The sequence below is a fragment of the Egretta garzetta genome, unplaced genomic scaffold (assembly GCF_000687185.1).
Source record: "Egretta garzetta isolate BGI_Z169 unplaced genomic scaffold, ASM68718v1 scaffold107, whole genome shotgun sequence".
Lineage (NCBI taxonomy): Eukaryota > Metazoa > Chordata > Aves > Pelecaniformes > Ardeidae > Egretta > Egretta garzetta.
Window position 1 is genome coordinate 1903924 of NW_009260399.1, and position 25324 is coordinate 1929247.

Genomic DNA, 25324 nt, shown 5'->3' on the forward strand with positions numbered 1-25324 from the left:
TATTGTGTGTCACTTATTTCTTGTAGACTTAAGCAGAGCAATTTGTCTTTGTAGTGAGATCCTGAATGCAACATTGTACTGATTACCGCTAATGTGTTTTACAAATCAAAACTAAATCATTAAAATGGATATCACTTAAGTTTTTTAAAAGCATAATAGTTCTAAATGCTTGTATTGAAAACTGTTTCTTGAATTTGCTAATTATAGCAAATAGTGAGTAGTCTTAAAGAAAAGGCAGAAGCATGACTAAGCAAAGACCAGAAATTCTTTCTCTGCTAGCTGTTTGTTGTCCACAGATCTGTGTGATGAAAGCATACTGTAGGTTGTCTCTGCTCTTTTGTTTTACTAAAATTCTTGAAGCAGTGAAGTAGATAAAGAAAAGTTGGCATTGGTAAAACAACATGCATCTAAGGAGAGTGTGTGTGTCCCTCCCACTCTTTTAATGCACATGGGGTTTTTTTGGTTTTTTTATGACAGATGGTTTGATGTGCTGCAAAAAGTTTCTACACAGCTGAAAACTAGCATTACCAGTGCAGCAAAACACCGTGCTGATAAGGTACTTGTATCTATGTATGTCTGAAAGAGCTGTACCTTTAGATTTAAAATATTTTTCCTCCTTTTAAAACGTAATGTGGTTTTTGAATCAGAGACCTGTTCAGATATTAGATTACTTTAAAATCTCTCTATTACAGAATGCTATTCACAATCACATTCGTTTATTTGAACCCCTTGTCATAAAAGCATTGAAACAATATACTACAACAACATCGGTACAGCTGCAGAGACAAGTTCTAGATTTGCTTGCTCAACTGGTTCAACTACGAGTTAACTACTGTCTTCTGGATTCTGATCAGGTTGGTACCTCACCATTTTTGCAAATTCATAATACAGGTATCTTGCCAGTAGGCTATTTACAGCAAAAATACTTGCAACAATCCATTCATTGTACTGTAGGTGAAAACAAAGACTTAAAGGAAGGTGAGACTCTGTTCTGCCTCCAACCACAAGTAGCTTTAGAATTCTGGTTTTCTATTGCATCTAAATTACTTTCTAAGCTCTGCAACGACTGTTTAAGTTTGACTTTAGGAATAAAACTGATTGTATTGTCCACAATATTGTTAAATAAAACTTCATTTACAAATAGAAATACCTTCTTTCTGTATTGAGAGTATGGAATTCCACATGACTGGTAGTGGTGAGCATCATGGCTGACAACCATCATTTCATTTTAATGGTGGGGGGGAAGCTAGTGGCAAATACAGTAGTCTGTGTGGCTGCCCATACAAGCAGTAAATTTGTAACATAAAATTTAAGTGTTTTATTTACTCCAGTATTTTTGGGTTTACAAGCTAGTATGAGTTGCAATACATAACTTTCCTATAAGTTTATACACAGGTAAATCTATTCATTGCATGAATACTTTGGATTTTATCTTGGTTTAGAGCTAGATTTTTGGTCAATTCTTAACTGCTTGACCGTAATGCCTCAAATAGTGTGTGTTACATGAGTGAGAAATTTATACATAAAAGTATGTAGACTGTAGGTAAATATGGCATAAGTTCATGCAAACCGTAATAAGCTCAACATGAACAAGGTTCACAAGAGCTTCTGTAACTGTAGAGGGAACACTTCATAACATTATTAGGATGAACTGTAAGTATAAATGACTTCCAGTGCCTGTCTTTCCTTTCTGTCCTTCCAAAACATGCACTTTTTTAACTCTGTCAAAATGATTTTGAATGGGAATTAATGTCTCTGTACACTTTATTCTCTCTTTAGGTGTTTATTGGATTTGTGTTAAAGCAGTTTGAATACATTGAAGTAGGACAGTTCAGGTATGAAATCAGCAAAGATCCTTTGAACAGTGTGGGTTTACAACTGTCTTATTCTGAAGCATGTAGTGATCAGTTTTGCTGGTTATTTCTGCCTTAGGAGAAAGGGAGAGTTACATTCTGGGCAATGTGCTTGTTTATTCTCTGGCTCCAGCAGTAGCCCTTTCAGATGATTTAGGTTCTATGTAGCTGAAGAAGTTGGGAAGTAGCATGGAAAAAAAAAAACCACTAAACTGTGCTGTGCTGTTTCTCCATTTGGTATTGTAAAACCATTCCTTTGGGACTCCCCTCCCACAGGCTATGCTTTCAGGAGTCAGCACTTCATTGCTAGGATTCAGTTGCTGAAGAGAGGGCTACTTCTTCCTATTGTGGGCTCAGTGTGAATCTGTTTGTATTCTGATCACCTGGTACATTTTGTATAGTACCTAATAGATCATAAGCAATGCAGTGGAATTTTTATTTTCAGCTACCTCTGTTTTTTCTTACACTTGAGTTTGAAGAGATAAGGGGGTTTTTTGCGATGTGGGTCTCCTACAGAAATACTCCAATGTGTCATGTGCATTAGATAACGTGTTGTAATATCAGTAACTGTGTAATGGTCAAAGCTTGATAAAAATCCTTCGGGGGGAAAAAACCCATAATAAAGAATAGGGGGAAAAAAAGTTGTAGAAATACTGTATAAAAGCAGAACAACACATTCTTAAAAAAAAACCTTACTGTAAAAAATGTTCATTTTTACTGAATGGAGTTGTGCAGTTCAAAATCAACACTTTACATTTTTTCTTTTCAGGGAGTCTGAAGCAATTATTCCTAATATCTTTTTTTTCCTGGTGTTGCTGTCTTATGAGCGGTATCATTCCAAACAGATAATTGGAATTCCGAAGATCATTCAGCTGTGTGATGGTATCATGGCCAGTGGGAGGAAAGCTGTTACACATGGTAATTGAAGAAAAAAAGGCACCAACACTAATGTTAGCAATAGTTCAGCAATAAAAACAATATTGAATACTAAGCTATAGAGAACTGTGGTCATACTGGTTGTACCAGAAGACACTAGCTTTAAAATTTTTAATACATGAAATAAGTCTCATTTAATTCCTTCAGGAAGCTTACTGTACGCTGCTAACACTGCTACCCTGTATTTTGCATCATACATAATAGCAACAAAGCTTTTGTTTGAAATTTTATTGAGTAATAAGTTCACAAGATAGCAGTACTTTAAAGGCTTTGTTTTTAATTTTTAGTCCCCTTTTGTTTCCCTCCACTTCCAGCCTTTAAGTAGAAGCACCTCTCTCATACTTCCCAGTGATTCTGCTGAGAAGTACTTTATTTCTGAGAATGTGCAAATGTGTCCATGATGTAAATTTTCTTCTAGAAGTAAAAAGATAGACACTATTATGCATGATAAGTTTATTTGGGGGTTGGGTTTTTTTGAGATGGGTAAAACCTTTAATAAACTAAAGCACAGTTTACTTTTAGTAGCTGAATTGTCTACAACAAGAAAACACTGTTCAAGAATGACTTGTCTCATGCTAAAACAAATCTCATTTCAGCAATACCGGCTCTGCAGCCAATTGTTCATGATCTCTTTGTGTTAAGAGGAACAAATAAAGCTGATGCTGGAAAAGAGTTGGAAACACAAAAGGAGGTGGTGGTGTCAATGCTACTGAGACTTATTCAGTATCATCAGGTAAGAGAGGAAGACAAAAAGTCCCTGTTTACGGCCTATAAAAGGGTAACATTGCTTTGACTGCTAGAAGTACTTCAGGCAATATTAATGATTTTTCTATACAAAACTTGAATAGCTGGACTCTGAGTGATCTTCCCTTATAGAGACAGAGCATGCAGAGATTTTCGGGGTTAGGGGAAAGGTTCTGCACTACAAATCGGTATTTCAAGTCAAAAAACATGTCTGGGAATTTTATAGTCAAGCCTAGGTAACAAAGCACAGAAAAGCTCCAGTTAGGATCATCATCTTGGTTGTGTTGCAGAGTGAATAAACAGAAGGTTAGTAGAAGAGTTGTAATAAATTAGGATTCAAGAAACTTAAAGAGTAGAAGAGAGGATAGGATTAAAAGTAGGAAACATACTGCATACAGATGGTTTAGGTATTGCTGCACAATAGCATTACCTTCAATAACATCTTAAAATATGAATTATTTGAATAAGGTAATGAAACTGGTAGACAGTTGTTAGCACTTACTACTTTGCCTCAGACCTCATGGGTCTGGAAAACATGTTTCTGCCTTGTAGGTGTGTAAGAATGACTTCAATACACTTTGTTTAAAAGAAAAACATAAAAGTAATTTTAGGAGAAGTGACATAATTAACATGGGATCTTACTGCTTATTCAGGTGGTTAACAAACTTAATGTGCTTTTCCTTTCATCATGTGAAAATGCAATTCTGGTGTATGCTAATGTAAGCAATGTATTTTCTGAGAATACTTGGGAAAAACGTCAGTACATCTTGTCAAAATAATTTGTTAGAACTGCGTGTTCGGATTGGGGTAATTTTGTGTATCCACATTTTCTTTTGAATTTATAGTTTTATAATCATAAAATGACTAATATAACTACATGAAATGACACTCTGTAGACACATGATGTGAAATAGTGAATAACTTTGTGTTACATAAGGTACTGCAATTGCTAGGAGAGCCCCTTCTGACACACTTCGCCTATTAAAGACCACCCATGCACTGCTCTTCCCACACCACCCCATTTGTAGTTCCAAATCTATCCTGTTTTGCTGCTGCAGTAGGTATAAACTAACCCCTGGTGGTTCTGTTGTTCCCTGGCTGTGGCTGGGATATTCTGCAGTGGTGTCCCTGTAATTTGAGAGGCTCCAAGAGCTGCAACCTTTAACAATTTTCTGCTACTACCGTCCATGGAGCTCCAGAGTTCAAGTCGTTTGGCCCAGAAACGTTCCTATCTCCTCTCTCATGAGAAAGCTATTTGGGAAGAAAGTAATTTGGTGATCTCTTATTTTTTTTAAATTGGCTGCATTTCTGAATCTGACCTACTTGAATTTCTTTTGCAAGTGGTCCATCTAACTGGTTTTCTGAACCAGAGTCTTCTGTCCTGCTTCCCAGTGCATTAAAGTGTGGTCTCTAACCCTCAAACCAATAACACATTCAGCTGTCAGAAGTGATCCTTGCTGGTGGTGTGCTCCGTTATATGCTCTCACATCACTTTCATATACACGTTTATAGATCTCAGGCGAATGAGCTCCATAAAAATGTTCTATTTCCTTGACCAAATTTAAACTTTATTTGAGGTAAAGAAAGAATATACATGTGGGAAATTGCTCTCTTCCTTCCTCCCCTTTTTGTTGAGTATGCGATGCAGCATTCAGATTTACTATCCTTTTTCTAGTTGTTGGAGTAGTCTTTTGACAAATGCAATTTAAAAGGGACAAAGAAAGCATTTTTTCTCATTTAAGAATCTTCCAGTTACTTTTATAAAAAAAAAGTCACAACTGAGACCAAGCTTTTAACCTGAAAATGGCATTTTAAAAATGTTGTGTGATTTCTCATGTGGATTTTCTTTTCTCTTTGCTTCTTGGCAGATGGATGAAACCGTAAATATTTTTCCCACTATGGTGTTAACTTAAATGTTTCCTGTAGTGTGGGTGTTTACTTGCATTCTTTTGGACTTTTCCTCAGGTGCTAGAAATGTTCATCTTAGTATTGCAACAGTGTCATAAAGAAAATGAAGACAAATGGAAAAGATTGTCCCGGCAAATAGCTGACATTATTCTCCCAATGCTTGCAAAACAACAGGTTGTTATATGATTTTTTTTAATCTATAAACATCTAAAATAATTGTAATAATGTATATATCAATAATAGCTTTTGGTATTTAATTTTTTTATATGAAGACAGATTTTCTTAAAAGCGTTGTTGCCATATCTGAAAAAATAGTTACTGCAAGGTAAAATAAGTCTTTGAAGTGATGAAGGTCACACTGAAATGCATCAGGTATGTACTGTATCTTTGAGGCTCTTTCCAGAAGCTCATTCTACTGCTTGTACACTATTACATCAGAGCAGTTATTAAATGGTGTGAAGATTCTCTCATGTTTATAGAATGTCAAAATTATTTTTTCATAACTGCAGTGGGTCTAATTACATTTTTTTCTTAGTGAGGAGAATGAAAACACATAGTCTGAAACTGCATTAAGAAATCGTAGAATCATGGAATAGTTGAAGTTGAAACAGACGTCTAGATATTGTCTTCCCCTCAAAGCAGGGTCTGCTCGAGCAGGTTGCTTAGGACCATGTCCTGCCTTCAAGGTTGGCGCCTCCATAACTTTTCTGGGCAACCTCTTTCAGTGTCTGAGCATTCTCACAGGCAGAAAACAAACAATGAAATAAAAACTATATTTAAATGGAATTTCCCGTACTTCAACTTGTGCCTATTGCTTTTCATTGTGTTACTGGATACCACTGAAAAGATTCTGGCTCGTTCTTCTGTACCTGTGTCGTCTCCTCCTCCCAATTCTCTACCGGTCAGATACTTGTACACATTGGTAAAGGTCTCTGTTCAGCCTGGAGGAGGCTCAGGATCTCAGCTGCCCCTTGTATGACAGATGCTCCAAGCCTGTAACCATCCTTGTGGCTTTCTGCTGGACTCCTTCCAGTGCATGCATGTGTCGCTTGCTGGACTGCACACTGCAGAAAGAGACTAGGCCCTTTGTATCTGGGAAGAAAAGACAACTACTTTAGAGAAAGATGTTCTCTGCTGCTCCCTAAGCAACAGAGGACTTGTCTTCAATACAGCTTTCCTGGAATTAGAAACACTTACTTCAAGGATAAAAAGTAAAACTAGTTACATTAATGTTCTTTACTCCATGATGGCAGGTCCCCACTCCCATGAGATCATCTCATGGTTTGGGGGAGGGGGCAGTTACTGTGGATCAGGCAATAGTTTTTGAGCAAAGCTAAAATGCTGGCAAATTTGTATGAATCTTTGAACATGCTCAGTTATCAAATTATTTAGGCAAGATAGTCATCCAGATTTTGAGTCCAGTCCTATGCTGTTTGCAGTTGGTTGTTTTATAATTTATTTTAAAAACTGATCAAGTAAGGTATCCTACCTCTGTTTTTGCAGTGTAATACCATTGTAGCTCTTCACTTTTCTAATGATTAGGATTTTTTTTTTTCCTTCTAGTTACCTGCTTAAGTTTATTCACGACCAGCTTTGCGCTCTATAAATATGCCTGGTAGGATGTGCAGGGAGGAGAAAAGTTTTTTTAAATTTCATGACAAGTCAGTCTTTTGGTCTCATTCTGAATATGGCATATTTCACGTAATAAAATATGTGGTATGTATACTGAATTTCATGTGATAGGTTTTTCTGTTCTCAAAACTCCTGTGTAGGAAGGCCTGCAATGAAACTTCAATTTCATAGCTTTTGGTTGTTTGAAATATTGTACTGTAAAGGACCAGCTTTACAGACAGGTTGTCATAGAAATGTTTAAAACATGAAATGTTAGTTTTGTATTGCAGATACCTGTAGTGAATAGTTACACATTAGGTTTGGGTTTTTCTTTTACAGATGCATATAGACTCTCATGATGCTCTGGGAGTATTGAACACTTTGTTTGAAATTTTGGCTCCTTCATCCCTTCGTCCTGTGGACATGCTGTTAAGGAGTATGTTTGTTACTCCTAAAACAATGGTAAGGAATTTTTTCCAGAGAAGAGAGAATCTGGTGTCTTTCATGCGAAACAAAAGAGCATGTGTTTCTCTTTCTTAATTTGCAATGTGGTGTTAACATACCTGCAGAGATTTTAGGAAAGAATTGGTTGGAACTAATGTGTTACCAACTTGGAACACTTTATACAGGAATGTTCTGCTTATGGATTACCTGCCGTCGTTTTGTATTTTGAGGATCAGGAATGTAGAGAAACATACCGTTATAATGAATTCTAGAATGCAATTTAATAGGTAAATCACATTTTTCTTATGCAAATACTAGTACTGTTTTTATAGTTGAGAGATACAAGCTTGACAGTTACCACAAGAATAGTATTTTGGAAGACCTGAACATAAAAGTTATTTCCTGCTTGCACCATTCTGAAACAGGTCTGATTTTCTGCAACAGTTAATGAAAATGTTAATTTTTTGAATACATTCCTATCTTGTCTTGAATACCTTGGAAGTTAAACAGTCTTCTGCATTTTTATGTTTGTTAGGCATCAGTGAGCACTGTCCAGCTATGGATTTCTGGAATTTTAGCTATCCTTAGAGTTCTGATTTCACAGTCAACAGAAGACATTGTTCTATCCCGTATACAAGAGCTTTCATTCTCGCCATATTTGATTTCATGTCAAGCAATTAACAGGCTGAGACGTGGAGAAAATAACTTACCTGCACCGGAGGATCACACTGAGGTTAAACAGGCTAAATATCTGCCTGAAGAGACATTTTCTAGGTATGTGGTCTTTTAAATAACTTCGCTGAAAGATTAAGATTTCTGAGAAATCATATACATCGTGCAATATATGTACATGTATAGAACCGTTATCTGATAGGAATCAAGTCTGGTAATAGGTTAGTATGGCAGGAGTGTGTGTGGAGGAAGGAATAATGAGATGGACAGTAGAGGAAGGCGATGAACAGTTTCTAGTAGGGACTTTGGACTGTTCTGATACCTCTTCTTGAGCCAAGTGAAGGACCTAATGGAGCTCTTAAAATGGGTAAATCATGGACTTACTAAAATCAGGTCCAAAAACTTAACTGGTTAACCAGTTCCTTCCTCCCTGTGTGGGTACTGAAAGATGAGTCATCCTCTTTGTAGAAGCCCAGGTTCTATGCTAGAGTCTTGGGAGCACGTGGATTCAAATCTATTAAGTCAGTCCTGCTCTTTGTTTCCTATTTTTAAAGAGCTAGCTTTGTCTAGTTACCTTCCCATGCTGGTGTTCTCAGTGTTACAAACTTCAGGCAAGAGAAGTGTGGAGGGGTGGCAATGGTATTATGTTGACATAACGTTGTCATTAAGTCATTGCATTTTAGTATGGTGGGAAGCATTTGAAATAGCTATTTGTTTAAGAAAATAAGAACTCTTCACTCAAGTATGGAACTTCAGATAGAAATAAAATGTTTCTTATAGTTCAGCTCACTGTGAGGGTGATGGGTAGGGGAAAAAGGGGCTTCTGGACTCCCTTAATGTGACCGTACGTCGAATAGAAGTGAGTTGAGAAATGATTATGGCCAGGAGCAAGGATGGCTTTCCTCAAATACCTGGTTTTTGGTTTTTCTTTTGATTTGATTTTTTTTTTTTTAACTTCCCCTCCCTGGCTGGACGTTTGATATGAAACCTGTGTGGTAGAGTGTGGATAGATGAGGCTGTAAACAGCTGAATTACTGTGACTTGCTGAGTTATCCCTACTTAGCTGAGCTGCGGTGACTGTCGTGGTGTTTTTTTTAGCTCATTGCAAATCATTATAAAGACACCATAGCATTTTAAATATTTGCTGTGTAAGTGAGGTGGGCTGGTGTATGTATGCTATGAGGACTTTAGATGATGAGTAGATAACCCAAATCAAATACGTAGTTATTGAAGTGCTTGTGATCATCTTTCTATACCTATAGCATCATACTTGTTTTAGGTTAACCTGTTCTGTAGCCTTTAATTTACCATCCTATTTAGGATGAATGGACAAGGACTTAATATTTTATTTTTTAAACTTAGAATTTCGTAGGCAAACCTCATCTTACTCTTAAAGATGTTGCATTGATAGTTTTTCTTTTGATTGTATACATGGTTTTTCAAGGTTCTTATTACAACTGGTTGGCATTCTACTGGAAGATATTGTTACCAAACAATTGAAAGTGGACATGAATGAGCAGCAACATACTTTCTACTGCCAGGAGCTGGGCACACTGCTTATGTGTTTAATACATATCTTCAAATCAGGTAATATTTTAAATAATGCCTTGTGTTGTAGCATGCAGTGGCAGGGTGGTTTTTCAGTTCAGAGACAACTGTTGAATGTGTTGAATTACTGAGAAGGAAAACATAGGTGCTGAAGACATTCTATCCTACTCAGTATAAACTTTGTGTTCATGTGTGCAGGGCACATTTTTCACATTTCTTCTGTCTGTGGAACAAAATGTAACTAGTGACTTTTCATCTCTCCTTTTAACTGTCTAAGATTTTTCCAGTCCAAAAATGCAAAGCATTCCAAATTTGTGGCTCTTTCTCATGTTTTTTCTCAATTTGGAGGTTGGTAGTTATGTCCAGGCTTAAAATACTGAGTTACAGACCACTGATTCAGACTCCTTACAAGGTAGGTTCCTGTTCTTTGTCATAATTAATAAAAGCATACAAAAAAAAACCCCTCAAACAACGAACCAGAAGTGTGAAAACCAGAAGAGTAGGAAAGGTAGTACTGTTCCAGCTACCTGGTCTGGAGCTACTTTCTTCAGGTTTGGGAATTCTGCTTTAGGTTTCTTCTTCTAGATGTCCAATCTCTGGCACTTCAATAATTCCTCAGTCCTTAGACTGATTCCTTAATCTTATTTTCCTGATAGTGGTACTGTCTTCCCTTTCTTTTATTCTTTCTTTACAATGACTGTCCTTTTCATCTTCTGACTTTTCATCCTGCATCTGAAATCCAACCTTGGATTACAGTAGTTGGTTGGCTGCAATTTAAAAAGGCTTGGCACAAGTTCCTGGTTCTTCATAGACTTTCTTACAGATATTGGACAAGGAATTCTGCATTCCATGGCCTCATCTGTAAAATGGGAGTTACAGTACTTCACTACTTAGCAGATGTATATAACAAAAAAGTGCGTATGGAATACTGGTTAAGACATTTAATATGATTTTGTGCTCCATTGTGTCCCAACAACCTCTAATCTTTTTTCTTTTTAAGCTCTTCCTACAGAGTTCAGTTATAAAGTCCTTCCTTGAGGAAAACTTAGTTCTGTTCCTGTCACTGCTAGCTGCTGCTTCTTGCAAACAAAAATATTGTAGATGTAGGCTAAAAATAAGTAAATAAAGTGCTGATGGAAGTGTTCTGGGTTTTCAGTTGATTCTCTATCAAAGCTCAAAGCTTCTGCATTGCCTTGATTTAACTTTCAGTAGCTTTACTTCTCCAAACCCACCCAGGTTCTTGCTGCAAAGACTCTAGGACTGTGAATTGAAGAGGCACAAAATACGATGATAGTTACCAGAGCCTTCCTTGATCTTTTTTTTTAAGCCTGCTTTAGGGCATAGGAGTGAACTACTACTAGTGCATTACTGGATGTAATGAGTGATAGTTCTCTTTTACCATGTGTCTATTACAATAATAACTGAAGTGCGTATACTATTAATTGCTGTTATGAAGAAACATGGTGTCAAGCCAAGACCAATGAAATCAGAAAATCAAGCTGATGATTGAAATCAGGGAAGTGGATTCTTCTGCAGTGGGAGCTGGGTTTAATGGAAGGGGAAAGCCCAGCTAGTTGTGCTACAGCAACTGGCTTCCAAGCTGCCCTGGATTGTGTATTGCATGATTTCTAGAAACTAGTTTAATCTAAGACTACAAATCAACTCTTAAGTACTACTAGCGATGATACAGTATAACCGGGTAGAAGGGAAGCTGTTCAGATACTTGGGCTGTATTTTTGTGTTGTAGCATTTTCTTTCAGGTTTAGGCTTAGAGTTAACTAAGTGCCTGGTTTTGTAATACTTCTCTTTTGTTCAGTTAAAACCTCTGTAACTTTCTCTTTTAAGTTATATTCTCCTAACTACAGGTGCAGCTTACAGCAACTGGTGTATGGGAACAGAGACTAAGGTTTTCTGTAATTTTTAACCACTATTCTACTTGGATGTTTTATCTTCTCACTCATTATAGTTTTTTCAAAATGTGAGCATTGCTGACTCCTATGTATTTAACTATAGGAAGCTACTGGATTAGAAATTAACATTTTCAGTGTTCTACTTTGAAGTTAGTAGAGGTAAAAGGCATAGACAAAGTGAAAAGATTAGCAGACTGTAGAAAGTCACTAGATGGTGCAATTACTGCAGATGCAGGAAGGTGGAATAGGAATAGCACTGGTTTGCTAGTAACTGGAACCCAAGTTTTGAGACTCAATTATTTTTCCCATTCTTTGCTGTTTACATTGTGTGTTTATTGGTCCTGGGGGCAGCTTAAACTGGTCCACATGGCTGTGGAATTTACAGCTTCATTCTTCTGTATATCTGGCAATGCAAGCAAGCAACACTATAGATCTTCATTGTTCTGATTAGCTTTTGGTTTCTGACTGGTTCTGAAGAAACACTTTTCCCTGACCTTATCTTCTCATAGAAACTCAAAAAGCCCTGTACCTTTAGACAACTGTGTGTTTAGTTTGTCCATTTTCCTTGTTTTCCCTCCCTTTGCTTAGGCATACAAATATAGACTCATCAAGTCAGAAAGCAAAATTCAGCTTTTGTGCTGAGTGTTCAGTATGCAGGGTAATGACTTTTTTACACTTACTAAGAGTTACTTATTGCACTTCAGAAATTGGATGGAAGGGTATCAGTTTATTTCACTTAAATGTATTTGGGAAGCCCTCATCTGCAGTAGGAGACTGTAAGCGATCTTCCTTAGCATGTAGAATAGTAGTTACGGCATGGTTCTTAATTAGAACTTCTGTGTTTTACTTTATAAACAAAACAAATCACCACCACCCCCCATCCTAGTCTATGATTAATAATTTTAAATTGGTCAAGTTTTCATGTATCAAACTTCTTGATGCATGACAGAAGAAGTTGAGAAGATAGGTTTCATTACAATTCTAGTCTGATCTCAAGCATTATTTATTGAGTCTGGGAGCTTGTCATTACTGGTTTACACACTGCCCTTAGGCAAACTCCATGATGTGCCTTACATGTATAAAACCACTTAAGATATCTTTCTTCCAGGAATGGTAGTGGCTTATGAAACAAGATCTGTATTGTCAGGGTACCCTGAATAATTTTAAAAATTGAGAATTCAGACTAAAGTGTAGTTACTAACATGCTTTTCTTGTTTCCAGGGATGTTTAGAAGAATCACAGCTGCAGCCACCAGACTTTTTACAGGAGATGGATCTGATGGTAGTTTCTATACCCTTGAAAGTTTGAGCGACCTTGTTCAGTCCATGATTCCCACACATCCTTCTTTAGTTCTCCTCTGGTGTCAAATCTTGCTTCTTGTCAATTATACCAACTACAACTGGTGGTCAGAAGTGCATCAAACCCCAAAGTAAGATTTGGTTTTGATCCCTGGTAGTAGTAGTGTGTCTCATAACTATATTTGCTAAAATTATGTATAAAAAAAAATCTAGCTTTTTTCTGCTCAGCCTGTTGAATAGTACTATTTGGATTCTGAAATACAGTTCTGCACTTACTTTACATGTATATGTGTTGCCTGTTCTGCTATCAGTATGCCTTACAAAACTAAGGAAATGTGTCCTGCACTCAGTTGTTCCTCAAAAGAACTGCCAGGCAATCTCTCCAGTTTTAAGGCAAGACAGCTTCATCTGTGTACTACTTTAGTTATTTCTATAATTTTAATTATAACGAAATAATCAGTATTTCATGTTCCTATGGAGACTTCATATTTCACCTTCTAGCAAATAAACAGCTAGTGCAGCTGATAAACACTGTTGTGTTTATTAAAATACAATCTGATCAGTAGAACTATAACTGTAACTATAGTTAGAGCTGTTCTCAGTGGGTCTATTACTAAATGCTGTCAAAACATAGTATCGGCACCATGCTGATTCATTAGCATCAAGCACCATAGTAACCTCACTTAATGCTGGCTGTCCAGAAATCGGAGGTTTGGTCTAAAATGAGTGTCTGAAGTTAGTTCATCCCACCTCTCGGGCACTGGAATGATTTGTCCTCTGGGGGTAAGGAAGATACCCACCCACATAGGGGGTATCCCTCTGTGGTAACTGTAGAGGGAGATTAACAGCTGACTTGAGAGACATTTCTGATGCTTGTGCAGTGAATGTGAGGGAAGGCTAATCTTGCTCTGCAATGTCAGTGGATCAATACTTGCTCAAATATGAGATTCTTGCCTCAATTCAACCTCATGATGTGAAAAAATGTTATTCTAATTGGAGGAAACATGAAATTACCAGGCTTGTGAGCAAAGTAGGGCAACTAAAATAGCTAAGTGACATCTGCTATTTGTTGCAGTTATCTTTATTTCTGGGTTGCTCAACACTTTCAGTCTGACACTGGACTAAGCGCTCAAGAACACTGGTTTGGCTTCAGAAGAAAATGCAGTATTAGGTCCTCTTATCTGACCAGAGATGCAATAGCCCATGTTTTTCTTTTTAAATAACCTGTTCAGTTCTTCAGACTGTCCACAGACGTAATAAGCATGGAACAAAACAGTTGATACTACAATAGTTAGAAAGCAAAGAGCTGATGGAAAGCAAAGTGTCTACTTCAAAGCAGTGTAACATTTGAATGAAGTTTCTAGGAAAATAAATATTATATAAGGACATTGGTAGGATATTCCAAGCAATTTGATTGTTAATGTTTCAGTAGCAATAGTAATAAATTGTAGTAATAAAGTAGTAATAAAATATTATGTGCTTGTTGTAGGAGACACAGTCTTTCTACTACTAAATTGCTTAGCCCTCAGATATCCGGAGACAGTGATGAATCGGATTCCGAATCTAAACGCGGCATGTGCAATCGAGAGATAGTGAGAAGAGGAGCACTCATTCTTTTTTGTGACTATGTTGTAAGTTTTGAATTATTAATTTTAAAACTACAGTTTTGAGTTATTTTATTATGCCGGCAATCTCTTATTACTGATGTGCATTAACTGAATCTGTCTGGTTTGCCAGTGAAAAATGAAGACTTGTGAAACTAGTCATTTTACTTTTAGGGGGTGCTTCTGTAAGTTTAGGTAGATCTTGTTTGGCACATTTTCTATTCTGAACTGAGAATTCTCTTGTAAAGGATACCTGGTGGGTAATAGGATTATCTGCTGGGTATCTTGTGAGGTGCCAGGAGCTCACTAAGTAGTGTTAGACTTCCCAACATCAGTAGCAGTGCACAGTGCCTAGGAGGCAACAAATTTCTGTCTATACCTTAAGAGGAGAGGTTTTACACTAACATGTAGCTTCCATTTTGGCTCTCTATTGAGAGCAGTTCCTGTAGCTTTGGCCTCTTGCTGCCTCAATATTAGCATTTTAGTTCATTGGGAACTTCTGAAGTGAATCTTCCCATAATATCTAGTATTGCGCTTTGGTTTGCATTGCAGAGCAGTTTTGGGGCAAGCAAACTGCATTCCTTTCAGATTCAACCAAACCAGAAGCTATGTTTAAGAAACGCTTCAAGTACTAATGAACGTTCAGTCACTAGAGTCATAGCAGAGATAGACCAAGGTAAAACCCTCCAAAATCTCTTTACTAGGGAGTGTCAGCCTCTCAGCATCACCTGGTTAGCTCTACAGATCTTTTCATGTTGCATTGCACTGCTTGTTGATATACACATAGCCTACCTAGGTTTAAAATTAATTATTGACAGATCTCTTTGGATTTCCTTTCCAGAAATTACTCATCTTGTGTTTAAGGCCAGTAGTAGCAAGGAATCTTTGAAAAGAAACCTAAATGAAAAATCACATTTTACAAGAAAACTCTGTGTGTGCATGTTTATTTCAAACAGCATTTCATTAAAAGTGCCATCTTTGAATCAGCCTCCTCAGTTTACTAACTTCTAACCTGGATTTTCAGTGTGTTAAAAAAAACAATTTACAAGTTCACTAGAAACCTCTTAATTTGCAAGAAGATCAAAAGCATTTGGAAAATGTAAAAGTAACAATGGTAATATTAAAATATAGACATTTTATGCCATTATTTTGAAATAGCTACTAGAATTGTATATGAAAAACTTCATGTTTTGTCAGATGAAGTTTTTAGTAATTAAATGTTTAACATGGGTATTACTGGAATCGGATTTTAATTTTTTTCCCTTTTAGTGTCAAAACCTACATGATTCGGAACACTTGACCTGGCTTATTGTGAATCATGTTCAAGACTTGATTAATCTGTCCCATGAGCCTCCAGTACAAGACTTTATTAGTGCTGTTCACAGGAATTCAGCAGCCAGTGGTCTCTTCATCCAGGCCATTCAGTCACGGTGTGAGAATCTTGCAGCTGTAAGTTTAACTTTTTGACTTTTTTAAAGCATAAAGTCACTTATATTTCAGCATAAGTTTAACTGATAAGTATGCAAATTCTGACATTTTTGGGTCATTTATCAACTTCTAATTTTATTTTTAAACTCACTTCTTTAAAAATGCAAACAGTGAACCTTATACGAATAGCTTCAGTATCAGATGTGTTCCAATCCATCAAATCTAGAATTCAAGTAAAGTTGGCTAAGCTGCTTTTCTTCCTTCCTGGGTATTACCTCTGCATAATAACTGTCTGAAGGGTAAATTAAAGCTGTAGCTTTTGTCTTTGATTTCAGTACCTTGGTAGCATAAATAACAGAACTACAAACTCCAGAGGCAGGAATAGGAACCAGTCCATCTTCATATGCCCTAACAACATGAAAATGATTTGCAAACTTATGCCTTCCCCATTGATCTGCCCCACAAGTTGTAGCCTCTTCGTGAGGGAAATACTGCTTCAGAAATGCAATGAATGATTTCAGTTCATTATTTTAGTTTTCAAATTAAAAGGAGTGGATGATGTTTTATAGGGATGTGTAAGGTTGTATGCGTCCCTCTTAATTTTGGGAACTACTAGGTGGGAAATGTCATTTGCTGGGCTTCTTCTAGAGCTAACGGTGGGAGATGCTACCTCACCCTGAGTAGCCTGGTAATGTTCTTGTCTCTTCCCATTGTCTCTGTGCAAATCTAGTGCAACTGCATTCATGCTTGAGGCATGTGAATAAAATACATTAAAGTTAGGTGAGACAAATCTGGGCTTTAGTGTCTGAGAATCGGTAGAATGAACTAAACTAAAAGTGTTTGAATGGATGATGTAGTCATTCTGTGAATTTTTTGGCAATTATCAGAAAAGTCAGTAAAATTAAAATAGCTGATATTTAGAGTCTGCTCTAAAACAAGTTTGGTTTCACAAGTCAAACTAGTTTGTCTTCATGTTTCTCCCTTTAGATTATTGGTGCTGAATTGGTGCTCGTATTTAAGAAAAAAAACATTCTTGGCATGCCCATTTCTGAGTAGCCATCGCTGTTTCTGTGGTTAATCATGTGCTCAAAAAAATCACTAATGCTTGCCTGGACTGCTGTACTGTCTCTTGTCTTGACTCATGTTCCTACCTTCTTCCAGCAAGAGTTCAAGCTTCTCTCGGTTCTCAAAGCTTTCTATAATTACACTTAAGTTTCTCTAGCTCTTTTCCCAAAGTTTTGCTCCCTGCTTTTTGCTTACTCTTTGTAAGAGAGAGCTTTTACAATTAAACATCAAACAACTTAGTGTTTATACTAATTAAATAACCCAGTAACTCAAACCTATTCATGTATAGATGATTATATTGATCAGCTAGTTGTCTGCTGTAGTTTTTTTTCTAAATGCCTTTCCCTTTAGCTTTAAGATCTTTGTATTCCAATTAATTGCTTTTGTCTGTTTTTCTGTTTTTGTTTTCTTTCAACATCTAGCCTACAACTCTGAAGAAGACTTTACAGTGCTTAGAGGGAATACATCTCAGCCAGTCTGGGGCTGTCTTAACGTTATATGTTGATAAGCTTTTGTGTACTCCATTCCGTGTACTTGCTCGCATGGTTGACACACTGGCTTGCCGTCGGGTAGAAATGCTTTTGGCTGCAACTTTACAGGTAAAGATAAATATGTTCATTTGTAAATAAGATTGGGTAGTGCTAGCAGTATAATGAAGTGTAGTGACTGAAAGTACATCAAAATATGATCATGTTTAAGTGATTTCATTATAAAGGAAACTTTTCTATTTAATATATAGATACATGGATGTTTAAATTTCACTTTATCTGCCTATAATTTTCCTAATCTGTTCAAAGTACCTATGGGTGTTTTACTTATTTCTGTCCTATAAAATTCTTGTGACTCTTTCCTATAGAACAGCATTACTCAGTTACCAGTTGAAGAACTGGATAGAATTCAGGAATACCTTCAAAACAGTGGATTAGCAACAAGGTAAATAATACTAATGTGTGTTAAAATGCCAAACTAAGTAATGTTGTAGTAGTAATTGTGTTAACTTTTTTTTTCCCCTATGCTTGGCCTTTTTCTTAAAGGTAAGATAGTGGGTCCTTTTTAGAGGTAAAACAAGAGTAAAGCGTCTCTTATGAGATGCAGGCATATTCTGGCACAAGGACAGTCATGTTGGCTGAGTTGAATTTGCAATATACTTAAAAATTAAAGCAAGCTAAAATCTTGAAGGCATAAAATTTTCTCTCCTGCATCCCACTCAGTATTTAACTTTTGAGAGACATCAGACGCAAATTAATTCCTAGAAAAAAGCTACATTACTGAAAACAACTTTATTTTCCTCAAACTTTTGCAGAATTTTGAGTCCAGGCTGGGTGGTGTTGGTTGGTTGTGGTTTTGGGTTTGGGGTTTTTTTTCCCCCAAGTTTTAACTGTTCAGTCTCCCAACTGTTTAAACTGCTGTTACAAAAAGGAATGAATTATTCAGTTTTTAAAAAAGCTTTATTTAATGTTGGGAAGAGCATAATTTACTCATTTTGATGTCATTGCTGTTTGAGGTTAGTATCTGTTGACTGAAGTAAGAAAGTAGGGGGAAAGAATCTGAAGCCCACGGCTGCAGTAGATTGATAGTAATGTGCCTTCATAGGTAATGTTACACTTGAATTTTTTAAAAACTCAAAAATCTCCATGTGATTTTACACAAGTTCTCAACAGCAGTAATGGAATTAAAAAAAAACCAACAACCAACCAAACAAAAACCCCAACCCCTGACACTAACATAACACCACAAACTGGAATTCTTAATATATTGTATAAAAAAAAAAAAAGTTCAGTATCTCTTTTGATATCTGTTAGAACTTATTTGTCTGTGGTCAAATAATCTGTACACTGACTTTGATTCTTTTTACTCAAAAAAATTTACTGCATAAAGAAAACTGAACAGCTTGCATTTTATACTTAAGCATGTACAGATATTAAATCTAAATGAAATTTAAGTCTTTATTGTTGATAGTGCTGAGTTAATTTGGTTTTGGCTACTGATAGCTGGTGAAACTTGCAGTTTTACATCAGATGACTGCACATGTCCAACAAAGAATTTAAGACCTTACTGCTTTTCTCTCCCAGAATTAGAGTTGGCTCACTGGATGCCTTTCTATTTTTAAATGATATACAAAACTGAGTAACTTAGCTCTCTGCTGATGTGTTCTTCTGTTTTCAGACACCAAAGACTTTACTCGCTCTTGGATAGGTTTCGTCTTATGGTAGCACCAGACACAACTAGTCCTTCACCTCTGGTTACCTCGCACCCACTAGATGGAGAAGACCAACCAGCTTTAGAGAATGTAATTCTAGACAAAGTAAGATGATGTTTACAAAGAGTCACTAAAAGTGCCTTGGCTGTAAACAAGCTTTTATTCATTACAAAATATTTAAATACAGCTTATTTTTACTATGCAGTTAATGTTCTCAGAATTGTCAATGAATCTGAAATACAGATGAGTGAATGATTTCATATGTGTTGGCTGACTGTTGAACTTAGGGTAAATAATTAGCACATGCATAGATGTTTATGTTGACAGTGCTGTGAAAAACTGTCAAGTTTTGTTTCTTTGCATAACTTTAATGGAATGATTTATGTGAGCTTCAGTAGAGACAGACACAATCTTACTTGTTTGCTTGATGTATTTACTGCAGTGATCAGTTTTATTCACTTGCTGAAAGCTATTGGTTGTCTCTTGGAAATGAAGCGTTACTTCTTGGTTTCCATTTCTCAGCTTTAAATTACTTTCAGAGAACAATCATGTCTACTTAACTGTTTCTGGTTTTTGTGTACTTTGATGCGTTTATTTCAAAGCAGGGTGGGAGGCTAAGAGCAAGCCTTTTGGGACCCATGTCTTCCTTTCTAGTTTGTGCCATGGCACAGATAATTTCTCTTTTTCATTCCTTCGTGTTCTACAGTGATACACAGTAATAGGAAACGTATGTAACTGAGATGGCAAAAATTATTTGATTAGCTGACAGTTTGGAGGAGACCCATAAGTAGTTGAGGAACCCATTGATTTAGAGAGTAGACAGCAGGAGGAAACATTGCTTGTGCCCAGAAACTATTTACCCATAGCTTTCTGTCTTCAGATTAACCAAAAAATCTCCTTCCTCTGTAACTGTAAATCCTGCACAAAGGAAGCAGTTTTTGTATGCTGCTTCTACAACCCCTAGATAGTTCATAGAACCACAGAATATCTCAAGTTGGAAGGGACCCATAAGGATCAAGTGCTCCTCACAGGGCTACCTAAAACTAAACCGTATGACTAAGAGCATCATCCAGATGTTCCTTGAATGCTGACAGACAGTTGCATTCTAATTAATATCAGCAAATTCAGGATATCCAGTTAGGAGAAAGAAAACACAGAAAAGGGGTAACTAAGCCTCTTTATATTCCTTAGTTAAATCAGTTACATTATTAACTAATTGCCATAGGTTCATTGCTAATAATTTAAGGAGTAAATTTGCAGTGATCTGTGATGGTCTTAATTTATTTCAGTGAGTGTTAAAAGATAGGTGTTACCTTCATCTGCTGATTTATTTGAATCTGAAGACTTTTCTTCCTTGGTCATAGTATTGGTTTTTTGCTATTATTGTTATGTTTGTGTGACTACTGAGTAGTCCAGGGTTTTTTCCTAGATATGCTCCTCAGCTTTAGGATCCTTATACATACACCTGTACTATGTGTTAAGCTGCTTTTTTCCTTGTTTCATGTCCAGACTCTGTGGAAATAGACAACTTGCCAATGAACATCCATTGGTCTAGTTTAAGATGCCTCATTCACCAGTTGTCTGTTTTGCCTTGCTTTTTTCCTTTGAATTTTTTTTGATGTTAATGTGGCCTAGTGATCTCTTAAACTGACCAAAATTCAATGCCAATGAGTAATTCTCTCTATGCCCTCAGGAACTGTGTTATTTTCTGAAAACAAATACGTAAATTTTTTTTTTTTAATTATTGAAGGACTGGTATGTGTCACTAGTGAGGTCACAGTGTTGCATCAAGTCTGACTCAGCATTGCTAGAAGGCGCAGAGCTGGTAAATAGGATTCCTCAGCCTGACCTGAACTCCTTCATGACCAGCAAGGTAACTTTTGTCAGATGAAACAGTCAGCTGAAGAGGTGTAATTATTTCTAATGTTCTTAATAGTAGCATTAATAGGTTAGATTCTTAAATGTAAACACAAGTTTCTATAATATTGGTAGCTCACTTCTTGAATTCCAGTTAATCTTGGAAACTAAAATATTAGATATGTTTCATTACTGTGCCCAGCAGTGCTACTAGAAGTAGCTTTCTAGTAATTTAGGTTGGGTGTATAGAGTGGAAGTGAAGGTTAGTTTATAGAATCATAAAGGTCTTTTCCAGCCAAATGATTCTAAGGTTCTCGAGTCCACCCATACCTGCCCAGTGCTAAACCATATGTCGTATGTATTGCAATCACAAAAATCCAGCTTTACCGTTTTACATTATATTTTTGTTTTGCCATACAGTCCCTTAAAAGGCCAGGTGTTTCTGTAACCTTTTAAATATCTGTGGTAGATGACTTGCAATATGCCACTAACAGGCTACAGATAGTAAATCTGGTGTAAAGGACAACTTGTACTTATTACTTTGTTTTCTAGGAACGTATTTTGTTCAAATTCTGTACGTTACATTTGCTACTGGTATGTCAGAAATAACAGTGGGGATCTGATTTTAAAAAAGACTTTTGACTTATTTGTTTGAAAACTTATTACTTGAAGATTCCTTGTGCATAGATCATCCTTAAGCTTTATTCACATACTGTTCTGAAAAGTTGGAATAAGCAAATTGATTTTTCTTTTCAGTACAGTAGTGTTTGGAATTTAAATGTTGAACAAATATGGGCTTAATTATGGTATTGTTGTTACCATATTGTTACCAAATTACCAGAGTAGAGCAGAGGTCATAATAACAAGTTAGTTAATTAATAAACTGTTAATTTACCGCCATATTAGTATGCCAGAATAGTACCATCAGATACTTAGCTTCCCTTTAAAAGCAATTTCGTTACTTTTTATTTACTGTTTGATTTCAGGAATTCAATCTAAGCTTGTTAGCACCTTGTTTAAGCCTTGGCATGAATGAAATCTCAAGAGACCAAAAGAGTAGCTTCTTTGAAACATCTCGGAGGGTAACTCTGGATCATGTGTCTACCACTGTGCAAAACCTTCCTGCCAACCATCAGGTTTTTCAGCCACTATTGCCGACTGAGCCATCAGCCTACTGGAAAAAACTAAGCGATATCTTTGGTAATAGAAATAATGGTCTTTTTAAGTTTATTCTCTCCTCTGCAAAGGTACTTTTACAGATGTCTTGTGAATACATGAACTTACTATCTTAAAAAATCAAGATACCTGGCATAAAAGGGCTTATGAAATAATTCTGAAAAGCATGTATTAAGGGGCAAAAAATTCAAACTGCTAGATTTCATCCAGTCTTATTTTATAGGAGATGAGATGATGTATCAGTCTATGATGACGCTTTGTCGTGCACTGGCTCAGTATTTGTTGTTACTCTCAAAACTACCATCTGGTCTCCGTGTTCCTCCTGACAAAGAGGACGATATCCTGAAATTCGTAGTTATGTCAGTAGAGGTAAGAAACTACAGCGTAATTAAAGATGTGGTGAAACACTGGGAGGGGGAACAACTTTGACTTAAACTGATCACCATTGAGTAACGTTTGATCTGGGCAATTTTCTTGTCTTAACTATAGAAATTTCTTCAGTGGCTATTTTATTTGACCTGTGCTAGTAAATCAGATGAGCTTATGGGATAAGGGCAGCTTTTTACAAGGAGAGGTTGATTGAATGATGGAATGATCTTGGCATTTGGGAGAATGGCCCTGAACTGACTTTTTTGGGACACTGAATAAACAGTATATAATGCTCATAATTTTCTTAAAAGAAATTACTTAAATTCTGTGTTATCAGGGGAAAAAAATCAATACAACTTGCTAATAAAACTTTATATATTGCCAAGTAAAAGAAAAAAATGCCTTTGGTTATAAGTTCTTCTGTTGCGAGAATTTGCTCTTAATGGGAAATTTTATTTTTTGCACAGGCGCTATCATGGCATTTAATGCGTGACCAGATTCCATTAAGTGTAGATCTTCAAGCTGCTCTGGATTGTTGCTGTCTGACATTACAGCAGCCTAGTCTCTGGAATTTGCTGGCTTCCGCAGCTAATGTGACTTATGCTTGCTCCTTAATTAATTGCATTAGATTTATCATAGAAGCAGGTGAGTCTGATTTGAACAACTATGAGAAAATTTTATTGAGAAATTGTCAGTCATCACTGATCAAATGCTACGTGTCTAGAATATTTTTTCTGAGTCCTTTTTAATTATTTCTTTGACAAATTTATTTTTACTACTTTAATTTCTCATTTAAAATTTTGTGTTTACTTTTCAACTTGGTAGATGCCTTGGAGATGTTAAATATTTGACTACTATGTGGTTTTGAGGAGAAAAATGGAATATAACATATGTAATGGCTGTATCTTTTAAATATTTTTGTCTAATTCAGTTGCTGTTGAACCTGGTAATCAACTCCTTAGTCCTGAAAGAAAGAAGAGTACTTCAAAAGGCTTAAGTGAGGGTGAAGTTGATTCAAACACACAGAGTAAGTAAATGGTGAATTCCACTTTTGCCTTAAACTTTCACTGAAGAGATATTTGTAGGTACCCTTTCCATTACTATTTTTTTTAACAGTGAGCATTCATCTGAGACCTTATTTGTATTTGATAAATGTTATTAAATATAGGTTGGCATATTTTTATCAGGTGTAGTTTTTTCTTGGAAGTTAAACGTTAATACAGATTTTCCTTTTGGGGGATTCTGTTAGCTGTGCAGCATGCTGCAGACTGAGCTTTTTAAAGTGTTGTGGGATTTCTTTAATTTCATGTGGGAGAGGTAGAATTGTTAATATTCATTCTGAAGAATGGCAGATTCATTATCTGCCCTTCTATATGTGGGAGCACTATGTTGAGGTGAAGGTCAAGTATAGTCTGTGGATAGCGTTTCCTTCCATATCCAGCTGTGCTGGTACAGTAAGATACCACCTCCATCTACAGAAATTACCTGCTTGTCAGATTTAGCATAGAGCTAGCTATGAGGCTGTTTTCTCATCAAACGTGTAAATTTGGTCACTTCAAATTTTCACAAATGCTCTGTCCGTTCTGGCCCATTCTTGCTGGGGTTAGCGTGTGAGCTGCTTTGCTGACAGATCTCAGGTACCAGTAGTCTCGAGCACTGAGACTAGCAAACAATGCAAGCCATTGCGGGGAGGGTGGTGGTAGTACTCTTCAACAAGCTGAAATATTCTTCATATAAGTCCTTATTGTGGTTTTGTCCTTTTCAGTCGACATACATTTTCATTAATCATGAATTTCTTTTTCTCCCAACAAAGAAACTAAACACATTACTGCAGCTTGTGAGATGGTAGCTGAGATGGTGGAATGCTTACAGACTGTCTTGGCACTGGGGCACAAAAGAAACAGCAGTATCCCAGCGTTTCTTACGCCTGTCCTCAAGAACATCATCATCAGTTTAGCAAGGCTGCCTCTAGTGAACAGTTACACAAGAGTACCTCCCTTGGTATGTTCATTATGCATTGTTTTCAGGACCTTAAAAGCTATTGAACAACTTGAAAACTATACATGGTGCTGCATCTTAAGTTTTATATCAGTAGGACTTCAACCTTCAGCTAGTTTGATCAGCCAGTTTGTCTTTCTAAACACTAAAGTAGCAGAACATTGTCAAGATACCTAACAAGAGTTCACTTTGGAATCAGAAATTTGATTAGAAAGGCGTGTAGTCACTCCTTGCATTCTTTACGAAAGAATGTCCAGGTGGTAGTTTAAAAAAGGAAAACCAAGCAGCAACTTGGTGCTTTGTTAGGGCTAATATTTCCTCCTGCTCAGTGGGATTGTTATCCTGGAAAGAGTTGCAAAATCTACACTGCTACTTTCTTTGAGACCTGAATTGACAGATTCTTTTTTTTTTTTTGTTGTTGTGCTAAGCACCACAATGATGCAGTGGTACCAAGGTGTCTGAATTAGTGTCTGAACTAACTCAGGTATTTGTGTGTGGTACTATACCACGGTATACCATGCAGATACTCCCCCGCCCTTTGTTCTTCTTCCCCCAGCTTTACATGCTGAACATGACATCGTATGGTGCGGGATATCCCTTTGGTCTGTTGGGGTCAGCTGTCCCGGCCATGTCCCCTCCCAGCTTCTTGTGCCCCCCCAGCATCCTGCTGGTTGGGGTGGGGTGAGGAGCAGAAAAGGCCTTG

The 25324-nt window shown here is 36.7% G+C and overlaps 1 protein-coding gene across 1 annotated transcript in view; it reads left to right on the forward strand.

Moving 5' to 3' along the window:
- The window catches only part of HTT (huntingtin), an 81330-nt gene that overhangs the window by 37873 nt on the left and 18133 nt on the right, over positions 1 to 25324 (forward strand). Inside the window, 21 exon segments of the mRNA XM_035898633.1 lie at positions 478 to 556; positions 693 to 854; positions 1780 to 1835; positions 2623 to 2771; positions 3386 to 3522; positions 5499 to 5615; positions 7392 to 7514; positions 8032 to 8270; positions 9613 to 9755; positions 12848 to 13055; positions 14414 to 14555; positions 15798 to 15977; positions 17444 to 17620; positions 17878 to 17954; positions 19188 to 19326; positions 20972 to 21094; positions 22065 to 22278; positions 22478 to 22623; positions 23091 to 23268; positions 23555 to 23650; positions 24437 to 24624. Coding sequence (XP_035754526.1) covers positions 478 to 556; positions 693 to 854; positions 1780 to 1835; positions 2623 to 2771; positions 3386 to 3522; positions 5499 to 5615; positions 7392 to 7514; positions 8032 to 8270; positions 9613 to 9755; positions 12848 to 13055; positions 14414 to 14555; positions 15798 to 15977; positions 17444 to 17620; positions 17878 to 17954; positions 19188 to 19326; positions 20972 to 21094; positions 22065 to 22278; positions 22478 to 22623; positions 23091 to 23268; positions 23555 to 23650; positions 24437 to 24624 — 3073 coding nt within the window.